Source organism: Chelonia mydas, chromosome 3 (genome assembly GCF_015237465.2).
Source record: "Chelonia mydas isolate rCheMyd1 chromosome 3, rCheMyd1.pri.v2, whole genome shotgun sequence".
Taxonomy (NCBI): Eukaryota; Metazoa; Chordata; order Testudines; family Cheloniidae; genus Chelonia; species Chelonia mydas.
In genome coordinates this window covers 82316480-82333784 of record NC_057851.1, presented here as the reverse complement: position 1 = coordinate 82333784, position 17305 = coordinate 82316480, and the positions used below count along the sequence as shown (strand labels likewise).

Below are 17305 nucleotides of genomic sequence, written 5' to 3'. Positions count from 1 at the left end.
GAAATCTACCATACCATTCTCTCACTAGAAGGGAAAACCTGTAATGGCAGCAGGCCACAAAAGAGACCAGGTTTGGGAATAAGAACCATTCAAGAAATATATGTTTGCGGATGATGTTTTAAAGAAAGTCACACCAGTGAACTGGTGGAAGTCACTTAACCACTTGGATTCAGAGACTGCTGAAGTGATCATATCACTTTTAACAGCAGTAGCGTCTTCTGCCAGTGGGAAGAGAGTATTTTCTTCCTTTAGACTAATTCATTCCAAATTGAGAAATTGTTTGGGACCTGAAAGAGCAGGAAAGCTTGTTTTTCTTTTCCAGATTATGAACAAACAGGAAAATGAAGGTGAAGACAACTGAGTTAGCTGCAAAGCCAATATTTTAAGTTTCTCATGTTGACCTGGCTGACAGTCAATTTAATTTTTTTATAAATATTTCATTTAACTATTTTAGTTAAAAACAATTTTAATAAAAACAAACCTGATTAAAAAAACTTGATTGTTTAATTCAAAAATTCATATGCTTGTTTTGTTAAAATATATGTTTGCTGTTGAAGGAAAAAAATTCAGAATACATCATGGTTTTAGTTAAACACAACAATTTATATGCCTGTCTGGCGATGTTCTCCTAATACAGCATGGCAAAAAAATCCTCCAAATATTAATGATTAACCTGTTGAATTGGAGATATTTATGAAGTCATTGGGAGGTGAACTATCTGCTTCAATTACCTTTGGTAAATGAAATAACCAAACAATCATTCATTTTCTGATATAGCTGTAAAACTAATATGAAAATTCAAAATAAATCACTTGAAAAATGTATAGAGTGTACCTGCTAAAAATGAAGCCTACATCCGAGTAGTGAAAAATATGTATTAAGGTGATAACCAAGAAGAATGCACTTTTATGTAGAAATCCATGATTAAACAGAGTCTTTCTGATTAGCGATTTAAATCATGATTTAAATCAAATCCACCCTTTTGCAGAGTGGCTATTGAACAGACAAGGGAAGAAGTCAGCATAAGTTTCCTCTCCATTTGATTCAATTGAAGAAAATAAACCATACAAATAAGTGTGCCTAGCTTCTTGAAGTGTAAATTTTAGGGCTTTATCTCCATACTTCTAGAACTATAGTTTGGCAAACAAGACCTTCTCTACATACAACTTGCACGGGTTTAACTAGTTTTACTGTTCTTTTTTAAATATGAGATTTTCCAAGGCACAAAGAGCACTTAGGTGCCCAGATCCCACTGAAAGTCAGTACCCTCGCATGCCCCAAATGGAGTATGAGGGACAGGACATAGAATAGACCAGGTAGACCAGAGTACTCAGGGGGTCTGTGACTCCATGGTTCAGCTGCTATAGTACTTGAGTTTGCACTTGTTACTTGGTGAAACCTAAATATAGAACTCTCAACCAATTTGGTGTTTTTGCCCTGCTTCTTGACAGGCTGTCCTGTCGTTGGCACTCTGACCCATGAGCTACTCCAAAGAGCTTGACAGTATGTTTTCCAAATCGGAAGCTTTTCTCCACATAGGATGCTAGCCTGGATACAATCAATCCGATTCTTCCGGTAACCAGTTCTACCACCCTCTGAACATGTTTCAGAGTAACAGCCATGTTAGTCTGTATTCGCAAAAAGAAAAGGAGTACTTGTGGATCCCTCTGAACATGGGATGCCTTTCCTGAGCTGATCTGCAATGCCTCATGTGATTCAAATTATTAAGAACTACTTCTACTGCAATAATCTGAAATAATTGCTAGACAGAAAGGAAGTTAGGGAGATAGCTTCCTACATACAAAAGCCCTGGAACTAAAGTGTGCCAGTCATCATCCTGACCACTCTGCTTTGTATGTTGTATCTCCCTTTTCCCTTTCAGACAGTAAATACCTCAGAACAGGGACAGTTTACAGTACTCAACATATTTTGTGCCACTACTGAAATATAAACAAACTTAGGTACATTAAGAGACCTGGTGCACATTAGCACTACTTCTCTCACAAGTGTCCATTTGCCTGAACTACTAAACAGTATGTAAACTGCATATCAGCTTTTTTCCACGCTCTTTCTACAGTACTAAAAGCATGTAAACATACTGAGAAATTACTGACGAAAAATACATATCTACAACGAAGATTCACAACTGTAATTTCCTTCTCACCTCCAGCATCTGAACACATCACTTCAATGGCAGATCCTTCTGCTAACCACCTTTACAGTCCAAGCACTCAAAGGGAGTACAGATGTTTAACTCTTGGCAGACACCCCTCCCCAGGCAACACAATACTGTATGGTGAGACAACCTAGAGTAGCAGAAACCTCATGTGTGTCACGCCCAACACTGTTTAATCAAAGACCTGTGCCCCAGCAGGTTTGTCTTAGATACTGCACTGACAAAACAGAGCAGTCACAGCTCAGAGAGCTGTCCCTACCACGTAAAGCAGAATAGTTTGAAGCACATGCACAGGAGAGACCCAGCCCTCTCCTCCCCCCTGCATGAGTGGGATGGAAGAAGCGCCAGCACATTCCTAAAATGCCCATTGGGTGACAGACCCAGACCCAAACCTCATTGGCTTGAATTTGTCAATGGCATAGGAGAGGCAGCCCGATTGGGGGCGGGGGGGGGGGGGGGGGGAGAGGGGAAGGCTGAGCCAGGAAACTCACGTGTAATCGTGGTTCCAGCCACACTTCAGCACTGGGAGGGGGCTACTTCCTATCACCTGCCAGGCTGCCCCACTGCGCCACAACCACAGACAGGGGATCCCCACAGATTAATATCTCCTGCGGGGGAGGGAGGTTGTTATCTGAACCCACTCTACGCATTACAGAGAGTTGGGGCTGCTGCGATAGCCACCATGAGGGAACCCCCAGCCCTGCCTCCACAGCAAAGAAAAACGACACGCTCGCTCCTTCCCTACTGCAGGCTCCGTGGGCGGGGGAAAGTAGTGAATACCCACTCTTGGGAGGGTCTGGACACAGGTGACAGCCCACGCCGGTCTACGGGCAGCTCACCCCTTTCTCCTCACTCCGGTCGCTTGGCAGCAGGGGACCCCGCCATAAAGGCGGCTCCCTCCTGGGTTTCGTTATCAGGGGAAGGGCCAGGCGCTAACCGAATCCCTGAGTCAAGCCGCAGGGTGCGCACGAGGCAGCAGCCCCTGCAGCTGCGGCCCCTCCGCGTGCGCGGGGCCGCGGGCAGCACTGCGACACTTGCTCCCGCGGCTCCCCTGGTCCGTCACCACATGTTGCCAGCAGGGCCTTACGGGCTCCACGCGGTGGAGGCGGGTGTCATGGCTCCTGCGCAGAGGCCGGTCACTGACTAGCACCTTCGCCGGGCCCGGGCGCGCTCTCCTGCAGCCAGCGGGGACCGCGCCGCGGGCGGGCTGTGAGCGAGGCGCTGCCCGGGGCCCCTGGAGGGCGGGGGAAGGTCACACTCCGCGTGAGGCCGGAGCGGGCAAGGTCAGGCCGGCCGGGACTCGGAGCCAGGCCGGCACCCCGGGCACGCACAGGCCGCGCCTCAGGCCGGGGACGGTTACCGCTCCCCGCCCTCCCCGGAGCCTCACCCGGGAAAGCGCCAGGCGCGCCCCTCCCCCCAGCCCAACCGCACCCCGAAGCGGCTCGCGGCGCCCACCGGCGACAGCCCGGCTCCCCTCCGCCCGCCCCCAGCGCGCCAACCTGGGGATGGTGCGGAGATCGCCGGATCCCTTGCTCTGGTGCGGCTCCTGCGGCGAGGGCTGCTCCCGGGCGAACCACACCTCCAGCAGCTTCTCGGTCCCTTCGAAGAAGTGTGCACCGTTCTCCTCCATTGCGCGACAACTCGGCAACCAACAACCACAGAAATTAACCCCAGCCCGGCGGCCGCCCCGGCGGCTGCTGCACGGGCCGCGCCGCCGCCGGGTCCCCGGCCGCGAGTCACCTTCCAGGGGATAACGTTATGTGACCCTTCAACAAAACCAACAACAGCGAAACCGCCTGGGTGCGCGGCGGCTGCGGCGTGAGCGCGGGGGTTACAGTCCGGGCGGGCGGGCGCGGGGCAGGCGAGGCGGTTCGGTTCCTTGTATTCCGTATGTTCCCCTGTTGCAGAGAAGAGCGTAGAGCGAGCGCTAGCTAATGTCGCCGGCCATACTGTGTAAGCGAGGGGGCGCCGCGCACGCAGCCGCCTTTATACCCGCACAGGTAACAGGGAACTGGCCGCCGAGCGCGCCCATTGGACACGCGCCTCTCGGCCCCGCACTCTCCCAGGCCCCATTGGACACCGCACCTGCCTGTCAACCGCCTCGGCCTGTTCGACTCCGCCCTCAACAGCCGCCCGCCCAGCTAGAGCTGGGTGAGCGAGATCGACACGGGGAAAGCAGGAGTATGTGCGGTGTGAGGAGCATAAGGCGGCGTCTGGGGCTCGAGCGGAGGGCGGTCAGAAGGTGTTTAAGAGTGAGGTGTGCGGCTGGGGATGTCACTGTTCCTGAGGCTGAGAAGGGAGAAGTGTGACACAAGCTACTTGTGTGAAAGAAGGGGGGGGGGGGGGGAGAATAAGGGAGAAAGTGTAGTTTTTTCAACGTGGTGCAAACCCCAGAGCATTAAACTAAATCAGCATTAGCCAGTTGTAAACAGATGTAAGTGTGTCTACAGGGGGCGTGCACCAGTTTAACTAAAACAACTTAACTACATTTAATTTAAAAATTGATTTAAGTGAAAATGGTGCAACTTTTGTGTGCAGACATGGCAGCGGTATAAGAAATAGCCTGTGTCTGAGAGAGAGAAACAACAGTGATAGTGCAATGGAAAACGTCTGTGTGTGAAAGAAAAGGGGGTGATTGCATATGGGTGAGGCCTTGTCTACACACAAAAGTAGTGCAGGTTTAACTAAATCTTTTTCTTTTAATTGGTAAAGTATCAACTTAAGCTAAATTGATATAAGGCACTCTTAAACCGATGTAAATGTCCATGCAGAGCAACTACACCAATTTAATGAATACAGTTTCTAAACTAATTTAGTTAAAACAGTACAATTTTTGCATGTAGACAGGGCATGGGAGAGTGAGCGAGCAAAATACAGTACAGAGATAATAAGATGATGGTGATACAGAGGGTACAATATTTGCTTGTGATATGGCCCTTTTATGTTGCTCTGTACGTGCAAAGGGGTTGTAAAGCCACTTATCTGGGCAGCTGGGATTTCCTCCTGTGAGAAAGTTCCCAGGTCAGGAACTTGTAGCACTACTTTCAGAGTAACAGCCGTGTTAGGCTGTATTTGCAAAAAGAAAAGGAGTACTTGTGGCATCTTAGAGACTAACCAATTTATTTGAGCATAAGCTTTTGTGAGCTACAGCTCACTTCATCGGATGCACACTGTGGAAAATACAGAAGATGTTTTTATACACACAGACCATGAAAAAATGGGTGTTTATCACTACAAAAGGTTTTCTCTCCCCCCACACCACTCTCCTGCTGGTAATAGCTTATCTAAAGTGATCACTCTCCTTACAATGTGTATGATAATCAAGGTGGGCCATTTCCAGCAAAAATCCACGGTTTAACAAGAATGTCTGAGGAACAGTGGGGGAGAAAGGAATAAACAAGGGGAAATAGGTTACTTTTTATAATGAACCAACCATTCCCAGTCTCTATTCAAGCCTAAGTTAATTGTATCCAATTTGCAAATTAATTCCAATTCAGCAATCTCTCATTGGAGTCTGTTTTCGAAGTTTTTTTGTTGAAAGATAGTCACTTTGAGATCAGAAATCGAGTGACCAGAGAGATTGAAGTGTTCTCCGGCTGGTTGATGAATGTTATAATTCTTGACATCTGATTTGTGTCCATTTATTCTTTTACATAGAGACTGTCCAGTTTGCCCAATGTACATGGCAGAAGGGCATTGCTGGCACATGATGGCATATACCACATTGGTAGATGTGCAGGTGAACGAGCCTCTGATAGTGTGGCTGATGTTATTAGGCCCTGTGATGGTGTCCCCTGAATAGATATGTGGGCACAGTTGGCAATGGGCTTTGTTGCAAGGATAGGTTCCTGGGTTAGTGGTTCTGTTATGTGGTTGCTGGTGAGTATTCACTCTGTAGTTCTATGCCAACCACCATTTTGCACCTTTCTGATATAGAGAGCATGACCCCCCAGCTGCATGGGTCAGAGTGGCTCCACATTCCAGCTATCCCAGCCTGCCAGAACATTACCTTGGATTAATAGGCAGCTGGATGCTAGCAACCACCAGCCCCAGAACACAGGGAGCACAAAGGTAGCATAAAGCCACCTTTGCCCTTGCCCATTTCTGTCCCATACTGAGTATACCTCGCTCAGAACGAAGAACCAGTTCCAAAGGGGAGCGATGAAAGAATATCCATGTTTTAGCATGAGGAAAAGAATATGGACAAATTCCACATACTGCTTCAGCCCCTTTATATCATTCTGGTAGAAAAAATGGGCTGTGTAGTATGTGACTCTACCTCTGGCGAATACTCCCCATGTACAGGGGTTTCTCATTTTGTGTATAGCTGGCTGAATGGCTATTTTTCAGCTGCTGAAAGAAATTGTGTACGTGTGTGTGAGGGAACAAAAACCGCAACGTGTTGGGTGGAGGGCTTCCTCTGCTAGACACAGTTCAGTCATACTGTTGACTGATTTGCTGATTCTCTGTATCACATATTTCCAAGGACACTTTAAAAGGATACAGATAGAAAAAACTAGTTGTTGCTGATCTAGTCTGTGCACATAAGGAATGAATGACTTTCAAGATATTTGACCAGTTTCTAGGCAAAAGTGTTCATTGTTATTATGTATCTGTACTACTCCCAGCCTAGCACTGACCTCCCACATTCATCTTGATTTAGCAGCCTTGGTTCTCTCATTTCACTTACATACAAGGCAGTAACCACAGCCAGCTCCCTGTTTCAGGGGGTCAAATGTTAATAGTCAAAATTTCTCTCTGCAAATACAAGTTGTTCATTTACCTTATGGAAATTATGGTTTGTTTTTATGTCTGTTGTAACTAGCAATGATAGTTCTCGTACTTACTTGCTAATTATCTATTGTTAGTGTCTACATCTGAAAACAGTCAAAATAGTTGAGGCATGGGTTTTATATGTTTGTTATATAGAGGATGTATTGTGGATCTCTTGTACACAACCAGTTGCTATTCTGATGTATTATATTAGATATCAGTAAAAAATACGAAGTACTATCCTTCCATCTGACCCCCTTTTAGGAGCCCAGTAAAATTCTGATAGCAAGCTCGGAGTTTACTAATATTTTTCAAAGCACAATGATTAGGTGAACTTACGTCAGGTAAAACTGTAAGGGCATAGGTGTATTTAATGGATCTTTTATATATATCACATATTAGCTAGTATTATAAATATGCAAGTGCATACGCAATATAAATAAAGGGCTAGTTTAGTTTGATTCATGAGACCTTTGAATAACCTTTTTTCAGAAGGAGTGCAAAACAATGTTTTTGAGTTAATATGTATCCTGTTATTCAGTTCTTGAAATGTCCGCAAATTGGGGACAAGCTTCCAACAATGAAGTAACAATAAGAGATGACCCAGACAAATATCAGGGTAAACAAAGAAAGTCCCCCAAATCCCACAACCCTCTGTCAAATATTAAGATTGATAGTTGTTATTAATAGATCAACAAGTTATATAATTTAGGGTGTAATGTGGAATCTTATATTTGGTCATAAAATATTATGTAACATAAGAGGCGAGGGGTGTTAAAAGTATGGTATCATCTTGGGTATAAAAGAACGTATGGACACTTAAGTCTTTGCCTTTGTTTATGTACACCTTCTTTGTACATACAGCCAAACCTTTGGCCTGATATACCTCAGTTGATCACTGGGGAATGGCACCTTGTACCTATGCGGAAATAAACCTGTTCCTTGGATCTGAACTCAGGAATTAGCAGTGGTGTTGTATACTACAGTAAGCAGTGATTGTTTGCTTTGCTAGGTTTCTAAGGTACCTGTGGACCTGCTTGGTGGTCCAAAAAATATCCTTACAATTACCTGAATATTTAGCTATGCCTTGCAAAATTCTGTATTTGCCGAATAGCAAAGAGAAATAGTTCTTATATAATAACTGGCCAGTATTGTGAAAATTATGCCTTAATTTAAAAAAAAAAAGTTAGTGACCTTCCTACAATTTACTTGAAATGAATTATTCAATAGCTAAAAAGAAAAATACATAAAATATTAAATAATCATTCAGTGACTTTTTTTAAAGCTAAATTACACCCTCAGGCCAAGAAATTCAATTTTGGTGCAAGTGATATGAACTAAAGAGCTCATGTAAAAGCTAATAGGTGTCCAGATGCCACAGTAGTGGGTTGTACAAACATTTATTAATCCTCAACACTGTGACAGGGGTAAGTTTTATTCCCATTTCACAAATGGAGATATTAAGACAGGTTGGTGGTCTGAGTTTAATAGGAAGAGCTTTTTAAGTGACTTATTCAGTGCCTCAGAGTGAGTGTGCAAGAAGCAAAAATAAGAACTCGTGTTCTTGACTCACAACTCTGTACTTCCTTCATCTCATGTTGCCTCTAGAATAAAGTGTATATGTAAAAAATGTTAAAATATTCATATATAAAACCCTCAGAAATGGATATTTTTAGTGTTATAACATTGATATTTAAAATAGTATATATTTTTAAATAATGTTTTATTATTCATATAGCACAATAAGTGAACATGCCTCCCTGCCTGCCCTGCCCCGCCACTGTGCCGCTCCGGGAAGCAGCTGGAACCTGGGGGAGGGGAGGCCACAGGGGTCTGTGTTTTGCCCTGGCTGCTCCTCTAGGTACCTCCCCTGAAGCTCCCATTGGCTGCAAGGGCAGGGCAGGGAGGGAGCCTACCCTGTCCCCAGTGCGCACCGGGCCGCTCTAGGTAAACGCTGGGGGGGCCATGGGGAGCTGGCGGGCCGCAGAAAATAACCCTGTGGGCCGCATGCGGGCCATGTGTTTGAGACCCCTGGTCTAAATTAATTGACAAGGCTTTTCATAGAGACAAAGAATAAACCATAAGCCTTTGCTTCAGCTAAATAGCACAAAGATAGGAAAACCCACAGTTCAACTCCAGATAGTATTGTTTCCTCTTGTTCTGAATTACACACACCTTTGTAGGAGGTAGGACATGTTGAGTTTTTCCCCCCCCCATAGAGTTCACTGAAGGAAGCTAGGCGATTAGAATGCTCCATTCCCCGGTCATAGTATTAGCTTGTGCAGAGACATCGGATTGTTTGTGGTGGGTTTTAACAAACTTGATTTAAGGATAATTCATCACAATCAATCACAAAAATATTGTAGAAAGGCTGTTTATGTAAGTGAATACTTCAAATGGGAACCAGAAGTTTTTAAAATGATATTGCCAAAACTAAGCATTAAAAAAAAAATCATGAACCAAGCATCAAGTTCATGAGGTTTGCTCAAAAGTTGAGATTTTTTAAAAATAATAAATCTGAGTTTTTATTGGACTTCTGATGTTGAATTTTTGCAGTTCAACATTAAGTTCCTCTCTGCAACAATGAGGGATGGAAACTTACCTTATAACAGATGATTCCCACAATCATAGAACATCAGGGTTGGAAGGGACCTCAGGAGGTCATCTAGTCCAACCCCCTGCTCAAAGCAGGACCAATCCCCAACTAAATCATCCCAGCCAGGGCTTTGTCAAGCCTGACCTTAAAAACATCTAAGGAAGGAGATTCCACCACCTCCCTCGGTAACGCATTCCAGTGTTTCACCACCCTCCTAGTGAAAAAGTTTTTCCCAATATCCAACCTAAACCTCCCCCACTGCAACTTGAGACTATTATTCCTTGTTCAGTCACATGAATCCAGGAGCTGGGTCTAAGAAAAAGATTACAGGTCACAAGATTTATAATACAATCATGAGACTTGGCAACAGGATAAAAAATTTAAGTGGCTCTGCCATAATTTTATATATTGTACCATACTTCACTTATAAAATTAAATTACAAGATGTTTCCCATAACGAAGAGTAGAATCTGTGTGGCTTAACTACCTAGAATGCTAAAACTGCATGTATAATTAGCTGGCTTACAACTGAAATAACCTATTATACTTTCAGTGGCAGTGTGATTTAAGTTTTACTATAGCAGCATTCGCTGATGGCAATGCTATAGCTAAGCTTGTGTCAGCATTTCCAAAATAAAACCTCCTTTTAAATACAGATCATGACTCAGCTCTGAAATTTGCTCTAGAATTAATCTTGACAGAGAGCTTGTTTTTGGACAATACAAGAGTAATAGTTTATCCGTTTTGGGGATCGGAGGGCAACACTTTTTCTAGAGTTTGGCAAAATTGGTGCTGATCATAGAGGTACCGGAGGTGCATACAGAAAATAATTTTTTAAAACTTGATTCTACAGCCTTTTTTTGATGTTTTCATCTGTTTTCCATTTAAGTGAGTTGCACTTCATGACCTTACCTTTGGTAAATATTTCTGTAGCAATATAATCTTACCCTTCCATCTATGTTTTCTACAGTGGTTTTATCTGAGAGATTAACACCTGGTCTACACTGGGGGCAGGGAAATCGATCTAAGTTACGCAACTTCAGCTATGTGAATAATGTAGCTGAAGTCGATGTACTTAGACCTACTCACTGTGGTGTCCTCGCTGCAGTGAGTTGACTGCTGCTGCTCCCCTGTCGACTCGGCCTGCGCCTCCCGCGGTGGAGTACAGGAGTCACCAGGAGAGGACTTGGGGGGGAGGGGGGAGTTTTGATTTATTGCGTCTAGACTAGATGCAATAAATTGACCCCTGCTGGATCGATTGCTGCCCACTGATCCAGCAGGTAGTATAGACAAACTCAAAGCTACAAATGGAGACTTAGGGTAAATCCAAGCTAGGCTACTTGTAGAGTGTGCTACAAGACATTTCCACTTTCCACTAACTGAAGGTTCTGGGATCTCCCTGTGCCACTACGCAATGCAGAATTAGTGTTCCCTGCAGAATTCTATTTTTTCCTGCAGATCTGTGATTTCTAAGAAAATGCTTTCTTCTGGTAGAAATAATAAATTTCAGCTCCATACTTGGCAGGGCTTGCGCTGTCAGCAGGAGGACCAGCCACATGGGGCTGTCAGCGGGAGCCCCGCCATGCGCCCGGCTGTCAGATGGAGCCCAGCTGAGCAACATTTCCTGAATCTTGATTGTCTGTATTGTTTCAGATATACTTGCTGACAGGTATTTTGAAATAAATTACCAAAATAATTGCAACTGGTGTGATTTTGACAAAAATATGCAGAATTTTAAATTGTGCACAGAGTTTAATTTTTTTGTGCAGAATTCCCCCAAGAGTAGTTAATTTACTGCTGGAGTTTCTGTTTATAGGTGAGCTACTTTTGCATGGCAGGTGTGATGGATCATGGAATATATGCTTCCTGTTGTAGAGAAAAGACATATTAAGGGACATAGTCATTTTAAAAACCATGCTTTAAAAAAATCTTACAATTGCTGCAAACACCTAAGATAATTATACCTGAAAAATTAAAATAATTTACCCCAGTTTTGTACATTTCGCAAGGTATGCTAGTCTTTTGGGATGCAGCTGGAGAGTTCTTCTGGTTTGACAGCAGTGACCAACTTGTTCCTGGAAAGAAAGCCTTCTGCCCTTGTAATAAGAGTAACACACACACTTATGTTGTGGCAGGAGATTGAACTTTATTTCTTGGCCCATGTCATCTGATATAGGTAAGAGTTATAAAAGGTTAATATCCTGACTCTAAAGCAGGCCTGGAGAGACATTCTATCACAGATGCTTTGTCCATACTTTAGAGCCAAGGGGAATTCATGTATTCCCTCCAGTCTCTTGAGTGACTGGAAAAAATGACAAGACAGTCATTTTGATCACTCTACTCAGAGCCAGAACAGTAATTGCCAAGTCCACTTCCAACAACAGAATTGGGCTTGTTTTTTTAAAAAGGCGCTTTAATGTTTTGAGAGCCACGGGTCGCAGTTTTTTGGGCTTGTTTTATTTGGAGGTCGTTTATTTGAGCTTTTCCGTAATAAATGACTAACTTGGAGGATGGAGAGAGCAAGGATGACTTAATAAAGGACACATTATTATAATATTTTAATGTGTAACTTGATGTTGTATGCAGCAAAACTAGTACTAAAAAATGGAATTTGTATAAAACCTCCCCACCCCCAACCTTTTAAATGGGATGGGCTTGTTTTGGGCTTGCTCTGAAAGGCAGTGCTCTTTTTCCCCACCCCCCATGGAGTTCTCAGAAACCTCCTCTATCTTCCAGTCCAGATATACTGAATCAAGGGATGTCCTAATTCAGCTACTCTGTTGCTTCCAAGGCCAGTAAGGACTTGGAGCTCTGGATATTCTCAGTCACGAGCTTGTTATTCTTGAGGAAGATCTGTCTGACACACAAGAGTCACTGACAATCTCTGAAGGGAATCATGTCCAGCCCTTCTCCCTTAGGGAAAACGCTGCCATGGAATGGGGGCTTTAAGGGTGAAAATTATACAGCACTTATATGATGATACAGAGTATTGATTTTTATTCTGAAGTTTCCCCACAGATCAGTACTTATACCATAAGTATCTATTTGCAGTTACCTTAAAAAAAATATGTCTGCAGCTGCATTCTTATGTCCTATATAATGGTCACTTCAGAGAAAAAAGTCACTGGCATGTTTGAATTCAGAAAATCCAGAAAATCTGTCCTTTACAAACTAATTGCTAGTATGGAGGCATTCATAAACAACTGTGGCTAACCAAAAATTCTTGAAGTTATCAAGATTCCAAGGAGAATTAAAAAACTTGCTTCATGGCCAAAAAAAACTACACTTGAAATGTCTGTTTCTTATTCTGAGTTTTGATCCTTCCCACAGACATACATCAGAGTAGAAGAGGGCTGAATTTAGTCCTCTAAAGAGTACAGTTTAAGGCTGAGGAGACCACTATGATCATATAGTCTGTCCTCCTGCATAACATAGGCCACTGAATTTCATCCAGCGATTCCAGCAGTTGAGGTGTTTGTTCTTTGTTAATAAGTAAATACTATCAAGCCCAATAATTTGTGGTTGAACTAGAATATCTTTTTTAGAATACATTGAGACTGAATGTCAAAGACTTCAAGGAATTATTTACCAATTCCTTCAAAAATGAGTATTTGTGGCACCTTAGAGACTAAAATTTGGGAATAAGCTTTCATGGGCTAAAACCCACTTCATCAGACACACGGAGTGGAAAATACAGTAGGCAGGAATATATACACAGTACATGAAAAGATGGGAGTTGCCTTACCAAGTGGGGGTGGGGATCAGTACTAATGAGACAATTCAATTAAAGTGGAAGTGGGCTATTCGCAACAGTAGAATACCAAGGAAGGAAAAGTCACTTTTGTAGTGGTAATGAGGCCAATGTAATCAGGGTGGCCCATTTCAAACAGTTGACAAGAAGGTGTGAGTAACAGTATGGGGGAAATTAGTTTTTGTAGTGAGTATATATATGTACTGTGTATATACCTGCCTACTGTATTTTCCATTCCATGCATCTGATGAAGTGGGTTTTAGCAACTAACATTTATTTGGGCATAAGCTTTTGTGGGCTAAGGTGCCACAAGTACTCCTCGTTGTTTTTGCTGATACAGACTAACACAGCTACCACTCTGAAACCTGTCACCAATTCCTTCAGTAAATTGTTCCAATGATAGGACTTTAACTGTGGGGTAATCTTTCACTATTCTACAATATAAAAAAAGTTATTTTCAGTATGTCTGACTCTTGCAGCACAGAATCTGAGATTGGGAGTTGGATGAAAGACAAGACAAGACTCACTCCAGATCAAACTGAAGTGATAGTTGGCAGAGAGTATCATTGGAAAAACAGGTAGTAATTGCATCTGCCTCTTCTGTTAACAGGGATGTCTTCCCTTTGCCAAGATAATTCACAAACTTCAATCTTACTAAAACCATCTCTACTTCATGAGTCTCAGATAACATTGGTATGCAAAAGTCTGGACCTGTGGTACCTAAAAGGCCACTTGAAGCTCAAGAATGAAGACTGTGGTCAACAACTCAGCTCCTCAGATACAAGACAGCTAGCTACTACAAAGGTTAAGCTTGTTTGTGCAGGAAATAGAGGTCCCAGAAGCCAGTCCAAGACTGAAAAGCTCTTGCAGGATTTAAGAAACACTTCAGTCATCATTGCTCCCATTCCAAGGGCAAGGTACACTCCTTTGACCTTGCCTTAATAAAAACACACAGCAGCCATAAAATAAAAAATAAGCAAAAAAGTCAGTTTTCCCTTTGGAAAGGAAGATGGCAGAAGAGGAGACTCACATGACAAGGGCTAGTCATTTTGCTTAATGCACTTCTAGAAGCTGCTCAGATGCTACAGTGATGAGGAAAGGATAAGAAAATGAATAGAATAAAATTCCAAGTTCAAGTAAAGTGAGGCATGAAGAGGTTAAATTACGTGTTTAAAGTCCTCTTCAATGGATGTTTCAGAGGTAGGAAGAGAACCCTGGAGTCCTGCTTCAGATGAATTACAGACTTAGGCCCTAGTTCTGCAACTGACTCTGCATAGGTGCAGAAATATGTTTGAGTGGAACCAATTGCAGGATTAGGGCTTTCAGGACTAAATTTGTCACTGATCTTCACTCAGAAAAATCCAACTGTTTTCAGAGGGTGTTCTTTCTATAGCAGGGATTGGCAACCTTTGGGCCAGGCCAGTTTGTTTACCTGCTGCGTCCACAGGTTCGGCTGATCGCAGCTCCCACTGGCCACGGTTCAGCACTGCAGGCCAATGGGGGCTGCAGGAAGTGGCGAGGGCCAAGGGATGTGCTGGCCACAGCTTCCCGCAGCTCCCATTGGCCTGGAGTGGCCAATCATAGCCAGTGGTAGCTGCGATCGGTCGAACCTGCGGATGCGGCAGGTAAACAAACCAGCACGGCCCGCCAGGGGTTTACCCTGGTGGGCGGGGTGCCAAAGGTTGCCAATCCCTGTTCTATAGTAATGTTAGGATTGACACAAGCACAAGGTAACTCTAAGCCACAATATTATAGCTATTAAAACAATTGCGTTATTCAGACCATTTAAAAATAAGAAAACCTAACTCTGAATGTTTTCAATATTTTAGAACCTTCTAGTATATGCTACTTCCCCAGGGAATCAAACTTCACACTGCAGGAGTCTTCACAATGAACTTCCTCTTCTAGGAATCTGATTTATTGATCACAAATCACATCAGCCTCCTGCTTAGGGTTGCCAACTTTCTAATTGCAAAAAACTGAATACCCTTGCTCCACCCCCTTTCCCAGAACACCTGCTCTGCCCCTTCTCTGAGGCCCCACCCCCACTCCCTCCATAACTTGCTCTCCCCTCATTTTCACTGGCCTGGGGCAGGGAGTTGGGGTGCAGCAGGGGATGAGGGATCCAGCTGAATGTGCAGGCTCTGGGGTGGGGCCAGAAATGAGGAGTTCAGGGTGTGGGTGGGGCTCTGGGCTGGGGGTGCAGAATCTGGGATGGAGCTAGGGATGAGAGGTTTGCGGTGCAGGAGGGGGCTCAGAGCTGGGGCAGGGGGTTAGGGTGCAGGAGAGGGTGCAGTGTGTGGGCTCCAGGACAGAGTTTGGGTACGGGAGGGTCTCAGGACTGGGGCAGAGGGTTGGGGTGCAGGAGGGGACATGGGGTGCAGGCTCTGGGAAAGAGTTAGGGTGTTGGAGGGGGTTCCAACGAGGGGTAGGGGGGTTTGGGTGGGGCTCTGGCCAGGCAGTGCTTATCTCAGGTGGCTCCCGGTCAGCAGGGCTAAGACAGGCTTCCTGCCTGCCCTGGCTCTGCACTGCTCTGGAGGCGGCCAGCATGTCCAGCCCCTAGGCGGAGGTGTGGCACGCACTACTCGCGCGCACAGGTACTGCGCCCACAGCTCCCACTGGCTGCAGTTCCTGGCCAAGGGGAGCTGTTGCTAGGGCCTGCAAGGACATGCTGGGTGCTTCTGGGAGCTACATGGAGCCAGGGCAAGCAGGGAGCCTGCCTTAGCCCCGCTGACTGGACTTTTAAGGGCCCAGTCAGCAGCCACCAGGGGCCCTTTTCTGTCAAAAGCCGGACGCCTGGCAACCCTCCGCCTGCTAGGTCACAAACTTTGGTGTAGAGTACTAGCCTTGTCCCTGCTGAAGCTTTTCTCCCAGCAGGCTTGTGACCCCATAGCCTTCCTAGCTGGTTTCTGATCTTTACAGATATACATTCCCCAAGCCTGTGCTAGGAAACCATCACCCTATTTTCTTACACCAAAAAGCAACCCTAACTGCATGCATCTATTGGCGCCTTATAAATTGTAGCTCTGTGGAACAGTGGCTGGTCTCAGGTCCATCACCTGTGCTAAACCAATGCACTAAAGAACCTGCTTTGGAGCAGGTGCACTGGGCATGTGCCTAGAGATCAATCCCCTGTCATAGGTAGGTTAATGTTTCAGTTGTTGTGGAAGATTAATATTTTCATTACAACATATAAAGAATAAGAACTGAGTGTTATAGTATATTCTGTGCAATGTCTCCCATATACTTTTATCTATGATATAAAAAATTACAAGCAAGGCTGTATGATGATTAGTTAAGTTTACTTTTACAGGGCCTAAGGATAGACTGTAAGCCCTTCTGGGTGAGGATTGTCCCTTTTCTATATTTACACAGTACCCAGCACAATAGGGTCTCAATACCAATTAGGGCCTTTGGGTGCTTGTGATGTGGTTGGGACTCACCACTGCGGCACCTCCTGTTGGTCACTCTGGGAATTAGCTCAGTCCATGTGGAGCACCCTATACTGGTGGTATCCCATCCATCTCTTACCCTCTGTTGGCATCCAGACCTGCATTGCTCCCTTCTCGCAGCATCCTCTTCAGGACACTGCCCTCCAGCAGTGCCCCCTAGTCCATGCTCACCCCCTTCTGGGGGCAGGGGAGGGGGGTTAACAGCAGTCTTTTCACTTCACCCCAGCTACAGTGGCCAACCACATCCCCAAAGTCTAACCCCTTCTATCAGGGGTCAGGTGCAGTCTGCTATGGCCACTTCTAATGGACAGTGGTAGTACAAGGGGGAAGGGGGGGGGGGGTCCCAGCCCTCTTTGCCCTCCTCTGGCAGCAGCCTCCCTGCCCTCCTTCACTCCCCTTGTCCGCCTCCCCTCCCTGGACCACTTCCTCTTCAGCCCCCTTGTACCTTGTGGGCCCTTCTATCAGGGCCTGCAGCCTGGCAGGTATTGGGCTAGAGCTCTCTTCAGCTCCACCCAGTGCCAACTCCCTTCACTCTCAAGACAGACCTTCTCCCTTAA

At 44.9% G+C, this 17305-nt stretch overlaps 1 protein-coding gene across 1 annotated transcript in view; it reads right to left on the bottom strand.

The window, feature by feature from the left end:
- The window catches only part of AMD1 (adenosylmethionine decarboxylase 1), a 41066-nt gene extending 36768 nt beyond the window's left edge, over nucleotides 1–4298 (bottom strand). The window contains exon 1 of the mRNA XM_037894638.2: nucleotides 3676–4298. Within this exon, the coding sequence (XP_037750566.1) occupies nucleotides 3676–3806 (131 nt within the window). The 5' untranslated portion in view covers nucleotides 3807–4298. The remainder of the gene's footprint in view (nucleotides 1–3675) is intronic.
- Between the last annotated feature and the right edge of the window lie 13007 nt (nucleotides 4299–17305).